The 8,864-nt window shown below is 39.6% G+C and overlaps 1 protein-coding gene across 1 annotated transcript in view; it reads left to right on the forward strand.

Annotated features, from left to right (window-relative positions):
- LOC113019417 (serine/threonine-protein kinase 26-like) overlaps positions 1-7,308 on the forward strand; it is a 50,254-nt gene extending 42,946 nt beyond the window's left edge. Inside the window, exons 7-12 of the mRNA XM_026163138.1 lie at positions 3,489-3,674; positions 6,007-6,149; positions 6,252-6,357; positions 6,637-6,693; positions 6,912-7,039; positions 7,276-7,308. Of these exons, the coding sequence (XP_026018923.1) occupies positions 3,489-3,674; positions 6,007-6,149; positions 6,252-6,357; positions 6,637-6,693; positions 6,912-7,039; positions 7,276-7,291 (636 nt within the window). The 3' untranslated portion in view covers positions 7,292-7,308. The remainder of the gene's footprint in view (positions 1-3,488; positions 3,675-6,006; positions 6,150-6,251; positions 6,358-6,636; positions 6,694-6,911; positions 7,040-7,275) is intronic.
- The last annotated feature ends 1,556 nt before the right edge of the window (positions 7,309-8,864 follow it).

Consider the following 8,864-nt stretch of genomic DNA (forward strand, 5'->3'; position numbering starts at 1 on the left):
TGGTCCCCAGTTTAGAAGGGATTCCCTCACCGTGTCCTTTGTTTGTGTATCAAAACAATGACTTCAGCAGTGAATGGAGTTAGAAATGCACCTTGCACCTGCTGGCATCAAACACGCAGGTTTTGATGCAAGTCACAGAGCAAACAAAACTGATGAAATTTGTATAAAGAGGCGGAGCTGCTTTCTGTCTGCTTGTTTTATAAGTGTGTTCTTTGGAAATAAGGCAGATCCATTAGGGTGTTTTCACTTGACCTCTTGATGTGGTTTGGTTCATGTGTCTTTGTGCGTATATGTAACACTGCCTTCATGTGCCTTTGTGATTTATATTGTGTATTTTGGCCTTAGAGGGATCAGGTAACAAAAAAGGTCTAGAAATGATCTAGAAATGTGACCAAAAACTCATTTAAGCTGGACTCGTTCATTATCTCTCTGGCACAGTTTAATTGCTCAAATATCTGCAGGAGACCATCATTTAAAGCAGGGGTCCCCAATCTCAGTCCACGAGGGCCGGTGTCCCTGCAGGTTTTAGATCACCCTGGATCAACACACCTGAATCACATGATTAGTTCATTACCAGGCCTCTGGAGAACTTCAAGACTTGTTGGGAAGGTAATTTATCCATTTACATCAGCTGTGATGGATCAAGGACACATCTGAAACCTGCAGGACACCGGCCCTTGTGGACTGAGATTAGGGACCCCTGATTTAAAGGTTTTTTTTTTAAGTTTTAAAGGAATAATCATGTAGTTTGTGAAAAACAAAAACAGGTTCAAGTATGAATGAATGTTTGAGTCTGTACTGTTTTGTTTTTTTGTTTTTAAAATCCTCTTTAAAGGGAAGGAAGACAAAGTGCAACTTGTTGAAATACCGAAGGCGGTTTGGAGACTTTGCCAACGGTTACGTAAATGTAACCTGAGAAGTTAGAACAAGCCTGCAAACAGAAGACAGCCATTGTACTTTGCTGTGTGTGTGTGTGTGTGTGTGTGTGTGTGTGTGTGTGTGTGTGTGTGTGTTGCCTAATCTCATATCAGTCTCGGTCACAGACTGTCAGTTGTCCTATTAATACATCAACCATGTGACTTTGACCAGAGGTATTTGAATCTCCGCACCATTTACAGAAGCACTTCCTCTGTCAACCAGCAGTATTTTCAACTTTCTCAAAATAATCTTGTTAGTTGATGTTACAGCCACTCATAACCCATAATTCAGTTATATTTCTAAGAAGTCTTGCCCTGTTTTTCAGTGACTGGCCTGAACAGCCATTAGCGTGAGAGCAGTGTAAAGCCTGCCAGAGGCTGATTCAGGACAGTGACATGACTGAGAAATGTAAATGTTTTTACAAGTTGAATATGTTTCTTTAACTCTGCCCTACTGTTTGCCACTAACACCACAGTTTCCTGTGGGGTTTAGTCCATACAAGTAAAAAAAAAAAAAAGTAGACAGGAAGTGGGGGGAACCTCAGCTAGATCGAACTGTAGATAAGTGTAAGGGTTCATCTGATGCACAGATCAGCTGCTCTGCATCACTGGTTGTATTAGAGGTGGAAGAGGCTTGGATCGCCTTTTTTTTTTTTTTTTTTTTTTTTTTTTTCTATTTTTTAAATAATAGTGGTCTGCCTCCAGCTAGGGTAATAGTTCAAAAAGGTGGTGCCTCCTACACTTTATGTTGTGTTGAGCTACAGTTGAGAGTTGTGCATACACTCACCTGGATAGTTTTTGTTTATTCTTCTACGTAAAAAAAAAACCTTTCCAGGCACAGAACAAATTTTTGTTAAATCCTTCTACATATCACAGAATTTATGAAATCACATTAGAGAAAAGAAAACACTGCAAAAGCTAAAAAATAAATAAATACATAAATGATGAAACAAAGCAGACGTGTTATTGGGGAAACAATAATGCAATGTTCGACCTGATGAAGTGACAAGCTAGCAGTAAATGGCTAACATGAATATACAGTGTTATATGAATCACTGATTAAAACACACGTTACCTCGTCTTGTTTTCCTCTCACAACAATGATGAAATCTGTGCTTCTTTTAAGCGTGCCTCAGTGCAGTCCTTTACATGTTTTGGTTTTTGTTTCTTCTGCCAGTGGTCCGTCACGATATTGTGTCCCCAGGAACCTTTCTGTTTTTGCCCTGTCTTTCTTCCCTCACGCCAAATCTGTCACGGCACATTGCTGTTCCTGGTTTGCGCCAATATGAATAAAATTTTATTCTACTTTCTCTGTATTTTTAGTGCTTTTGCAGCATTTTTCTATTTGCTGGAGTTTTATTCGGTTTTTTTTTGAGTGCAACTTACGGGACCCAGACTCAGGCACAAATTTGGTCTTTTTCCTCTTTACATGGAAGAAATCTAATAAAACCTTATCATGAATAATCTCTAGATGAGTAGTTTTCTCATTTTTGTAGGTATTTATTGAGAATTAACTTGTTTTATACCATTTGGTGTCCATCGGGGTGGGTGTGTGTGTGTGTGTGTGTGTGTGTGTGTGTGTGTGTGTGTGTGTGTATTCCTACCACATGCTGCCATATGGTCAGTGTGACTGTAATGGAGCTGGCAGAGTTAACAGTCAAATAGTGACTGAGCATCCTGTAGTAATGTGACCCTGAACAGCACTGCTACAGCTGAAGTCTGTGTGACTGTGTGTGCATATATAAGACAATGTCTGCTTCTTGTCTGGTCTGCCACATGATTGTTAGAGCAAGTTGAGAAGATGGGATATTCAATCGTTCATGCATGAGTAACGGCTGTGCGTGTGTGTGTGTGTGTGTGTGTGTGTGTGTGTGTGTGTGTGTGTGTGGACAGGTATTAACATCTTCATGGGGACCAAAAATTGGTAGTTTACTATACTTGTGGGGACAAACAGCCCTTGTGGGGACCAAAATCAGGGTCCCCACAAGTTTGAAGGCATTTTTGAGACTCAAAATGTGGTTTTAGTGTCAGGTTGAAAATTAAGTTGTGGTTAGGTTTAGGGTAAGGGTCAGGGTTAAGCATTCATTTTTGATGGTTAGGGTAAGCAGCTAGGGAAAGCATTATGTCAATGAGATGTCCCCACAAGGATATAAATACAGGTTTGTGTGTATGTGTGTGAGTGTGTTCCTCCTTACCAGCTTGACATATGTTTAGTGGGTGTCACAGCCACCGTGCAAACAGAAAGTCAGCCTGACTCAGCATGTTGGCGTGTTTCTGCCTTTATGTATTAATAGCTGCACAGCCTGTATTCCTGTATCAAAGTTGTGCTAAAATAATCTTTACCCAATCACATGAATGTTTAAAGTCATTTATAAGGTTAAAAAAAAAATCAGATTCCTTCATGTGTCTCTGTCAGTTTGTTGTTAAGAATACAAAATCCCCTGTGTTGTCTGGGTATGAGTATGTCTGCTTTACATAGCCATAATCCACCTATAAACATGCAAAAAGTCTGTTTAAAGCTTTGATCACTGTCAATAACATGTAAATGTGTTTATTGTTTGCCCCTCCCAGGCGGATATTTGGTCGCTGGGCATCACGGCCATCGAGCTCGCCAAGGGGGAACCGCCGAACTCCGACATGCATCCAATGCGAGTGCTCTTCCACATCCCCAAATCCCCTCCTCCAACACTGACTGGTGATTTCTCCAAAAGCTTCAAAGAGTTCACAGAAGCTTGCCTCAACAAGGACCCTTCTTTTGTAAGACTCACAGCTGACACACACATTTAATGCAATAAACCTTTGGGGGTTTTGTAATTTAAAAGTATTTAGCTGCCATATCCTTTGAGTTCTATTCACATTAAAAATCTATGTTATTTTAACACTGGTGGAAAGTGCTTAAAATTTTCTCTCTGCATTTCTGTGACATTTCTGGTTTTACTTTAGCACTTTATCCCTTTAATTCCTACTTGGAGTAATCCATATTTCTCTTTTCTGAACTAAGTAATTTCTGTCACATTTCGCTCCTGCTTGTCGAACAAAATAACTTTGTGTGCATCACAAGTTAGTGAGGGTGGTCTCTGGACTTCGGAAAAACCCAGAAACGATCCCAATGGTTGTCAAACCGTGTCTTTATTGATATATACTGAGGCATCAAATGCCATTGAGTGTACAGGAGAGGTCATTAGATCTTGTTTTTATGGGGAAAGAGCTAGAGCAGTTGCATTTATGTGACCAACAGTCTTGGTAACTTTCTGAGGTCGTTTTTTTTTTTTTTTTGGGGGGGGGTTTCAATTACCCAAAATAAGCTGCCTTGTATGTTTTGTTGTAAACCCAGAGTTCATGTAGCCTTCTGTACATTTACCTCTAAATGTACTGAGTTTAACTCACTGCTTAGCGTTTTGATATTTGCAGCATTTCTTTCACCACATCACGAGAAACTAGCTTTGATTTCCCTTAATTTAGCCCACTCGGTCTGTATGTAGCTGGCTGATGGAGCTCCTTACTAGCTGACAGTGTAAAAGATGCGATGTTATTATAGCTAGCTAAAACTAAAACTCATTGTGGAACATACAGTTTAGTTGACTCAAATAAAATAAAAAAAATTAACTTTTGAAAAAAATGAAAACTAAGTGAAACAATTTTTTGAACTTCCTAGAGAACTAAGCTAAAATAAAAATGCAAAGGAAAACATCCTTAGTTTTACTATCTGTTAGTTTGTGAGTCACCGAAAGACTCTGGATGTCTATGAGACAATGACACATTATGAGTCACCTGCTTTCAAAAAGTCCACTGTTTTTTTTTTTTTTTATTGCAATACCTCGACTAATTTTTCCCCTAATCTTGCCTCTGGCACGTGCGTTTGTCACTGTTCAGCTAGAAAGAAGTCTGAGAAACTGAATAACATTATGAGCAGCATCCAGAAACACTGTAACAGAAGCAGATTGGTTATTTGAAAAATTAACTTAATAACCAGTAGGTTGAACTACAAAACTAATTTGCTACTTGGTATTTGTTACACTGGTGACCACATACAGCTAAGAAAATTGTTAGATTGTAACAAGTTCCAGATGGCAGTCGCTTCCAGGTGTCAAACCTGGGCTACGTTTGGCGTTTACAGCTCATTTATGGACCTAGAAGTTGTGTTAGCTCAACGTGGTCCAGGTATCGCCACACACCTGACATCTGGCCGATATAAGGTGAACCTGGGGCTGAGTTAATGTAGCCTGAGTCAACACCATCTGCTTCCCAGCTGGGCCCACCGGGGTGTGGGAAGCACTTGGATAAGTGGCGCTGGTGTCAATACTTAGGCACTATTTACAGTGTTTTGTATACTTACTAGCAAAGCTTACGAGTTCAATTTCCTGGCAGTGACGAGGCTGTCGGCATACACGTCTTAGACTGTGTTTACATTAGCTAGTAATATGAATAACTAAGGAAGTTAGTTTACATTTGTACTAATGTTATATCAGTCATAAATGTTAGCATTTCCTGCTGTACGGAGAGACGCGCTACCACATATGTGGCTTTATTGACCCCAGATTATTCATAAGCTGTGTCAGTGTTGGGAAATGGTAGCATGGACTGGGACTTCTATTGTGCGTTTTTACTCTGATTGAGCACACAGAGTGCTTTCTGCTAAAAGTCCCATTCATGCAGCCCGTAATATCTAACAATCACCCACACACAAACTCTATTGGTCATCAAGGGCAACTTAGGCTTCTGATTGGTGGCTTTACCTGCTGGGCCGCCATCCTTGTAAACTCCCCCTTTAGTATTTTGTGAGCTTGGCGCAGATGGCTTCATTTCCTACAGTTAGGGTGGTTTGAATATTTCAGGACAGCTTCCCTGTTCTCTGTGTGTGTGATTTACGTTGGATCCTGCTGCCCCCTGCTGGTCACTTCTGTTTTCAGCCTATCTTTCTGATATTCTTTTTCTCCATCTCCTCCAGGAAAGCTGAAGCTTTTTTAACTTTTCATCTTAAATCTATAGACTAATAACATCATGACCTGTTTTTTTTGTTTTTTGTTTTTTATCTCTTTTCAAAAAAAAAAAATTTAAAAAAATTACAATCAGTTTTCTTGTCCTGCAGCGTCCCACAGCCAAGGAGCTGCTCAAACACAAGTTCATCGTCAAACACTGCAAGAAGACGTCCTATCTCAGCGAGCTGATTGACAGGTACAGGAGGTGGAAGGAGGAGGACCACAGTGACAACAGTTCAGACGACTCTGACAGGTATTGTCTCTTGATTTAGCTGGAACTTCGTCTTCAGGTGTGTGTGAGCAGAGAGGTCCGACATCTATCTGTGCATTTAAATGTGTTCATTTTTTCTTTAAGTGAATCTAGTAATAAGGAAAACAACGAGTCTCCAGAGTGGTCCTTCACCACTGTCCGTAAGAAGAAGCAGGACAAGTCAGATAGCAGGACCATCCTCAATGGAAATGTTAGTACCACCTGTGTGTGTTACTTTGTTTTTTAACTTGTAGTTGTTTTTACTTGTATTTTAAAGTCAAATCAGAAGTATGGTCCATAATGGTCTCGCTAGTAATGCCTCAGTCTCAATCATCTAGCCGGACCAGCCACTTTATTAGTTACACCTTGCTAGTACTGGGTTGGATTTTTTTTTTTTTTTTTTTTAATGCAATATGAGGAAGTCGGAGGTCAGTATAACTTGGATTCTCACAGTCTTTTGTTTTCTTGTCCTCTTCATCCTTGGGTTCAGGATCAGATGAGTAAATCTGCCAGTCTCACCACAGTCATCTCCCCCGTCTTCACAGAGGTTGGTATACACAAGTCTCCTAAACATCAATACACTCATCCTTTTGTTTCAGACACTGTTTTTGGGATCAGGGAATATGTAGTTATCCTGCCATTGATTTTGGGCGTTTGTGCTGATTTTTGTTGGAGGGTTTTGTGGTAACCTGAGAGAAGTGAGCTAAAATAAAATTAAAAAAAAGATTTTCAAAAATGATTCTAATTGTTCAACTTCTTCTGTAGTTGAAGCAACAGCACAAGGAGCACTCTGAGCAGCGGTTGGCCATCGAGGAGCTGGAACGTAACATTCGAATAGCTGAAGATATCTGTCCAGGCATCACGGACAAGATGGTCACGCATATCATTGCCAGGTACCAGAAGTGTAACCTTTTCTAAATACAGCGTTGCGTTCCTGTTTCTTTCAATTATTTATGACAACCTTCTCTCATTACTCAATTTCTTTTATTGGAAGTTAATTCTCTTATTTATGCCAGAATATGATGCTTTTATTTGCCCTTCGTCCTGTTTCTTTCTCCCTCTTTTACATTATTCAGAACAGAACATTTGTATCCTCCTTCATTTGTTAACCAAATATCTTCCTCCTCAGATACACAACAAATTGAAAGATGGATGGATCGACCCAGGAAAAAGAAAAAACATGAAGAGAGAGAGACTGTGTTTCCTTTACGGTGACGCTGCTGGATGATGAAAATAAGGCAGATTTGCTGTGCAGTATCTGCTTGCTGTACACACACACACATCTCAACACACACTCACACACATGCACGCACACACACTACCAATGTAATATATACACTATATTAAACATATACATATAAATTCCCTGCTGCTGGTTGAAAACCTTTTATCTCCCTATGGTTAATTAAAAAAAAATCCACAACAATAACGAAAATAAAATCTGATGTATAGCTTTTATTTCTGATCTGCCTTTACCATAATGTGCCTTAGTTCTTTTTGTTATCAGTCATTTTCTACATTTTCTGCTGTCACTTGTTTTCTTAAGAGGTTTTTGTAGAAATGGCTCACGAAGGAAATGTAATACCAAAGAAGGTTCTCGTCCATCAGCAGTGGTATGTTTTTGTGTCATGTTTTTGTGTCATGAGTTGCCTGGAGTCTGTAGATGTCTTTATTCTTGTTTAGTAGCACTTGAGACAGATGATATGCCAATATTACATTTGTTTTTTATTTTTGTTTTTCAGTAATGTCTTTCAGTTACAGTTCCCTGATCCCAGAATTCATTCAAGGTGGTTTCTGTTAAAGCAGTGTAGATCCTTCAATTTTACTGTTTTGTACAGCGACTTTCTTGAATATTCAAGGTGAAAAGCCTCCTACTCTAAAATGGTACAAATGTGGTGAATTTATGGAACTTTTTAATGTCCAAATGTTCCTAAACTTTTAAATTTCCCCATCAAGTTTAATAGCTTATCTCCAGTCTCTGGCTAGCTTGGCTAGGTAGCCAGTTGCCTGTTAACTGGTAGGCTAGCTGTTATTGTAGCTACCCAAAGTTGCTGGCAAGATATGAGTAGTTAAAATGCTGAAAATGGCTGCCATGTGAATAAGGCTGGTTTAGTTAGTTTTAGTAACAAAGCCACTGGCAGCACACAACTGTTAGTCCAGATTTATTTTGTTATGTTAGTCTTGCTAGCCAAATAGTTAGTAGCTTGCTAAACAGTAAGCTAGATAGTTGTTACTGCCCTTCTCTAATTAGCAGCAGTTAAGGCTTTAATCACAGAGGCTTAGAGACCAATCGGTGACCTAGTAGAGGGGGGAAAGAAATGTGTAGTCCCCGATTGATTGGCAAGTGGTTGCTGGAGTGTTCTTGCACTTGCTAGCTTCAATGCAAACCTCCTACCAATTGCTTTGGTTGCTAGCAGATTGCCACAGTTGTTTGTAGTTTGTACGGAAGATGCAAAAATTGTCTACACTGATCAACTACACCAAGTGGTAATGAAACCTTGAAAAATGTGGTGCCAACTGGAAACAAAGAACGTTCCTTTGTAAGTTTTGCCTTACCACTGAAACCAATACATTTCATTAGGCACATGTCCTTTGTTTCCATTACAAATTTTTTCCAGTTTCACTACCACTCGGTGTTTGGTTAGTGTTTGCAGATAAGTCGCCATCTTCCATGCAGACTGCTGGCAAACATGGCAAGCTGCAAGTGACTGAAGAAGT

This window comes from Astatotilapia calliptera, chromosome 3 (genome assembly GCF_900246225.1).
Source record: "Astatotilapia calliptera chromosome 3, fAstCal1.2, whole genome shotgun sequence".
NCBI classification, from domain to species: Eukaryota; Metazoa; Chordata; class Actinopteri; order Cichliformes; family Cichlidae; genus Astatotilapia; species Astatotilapia calliptera.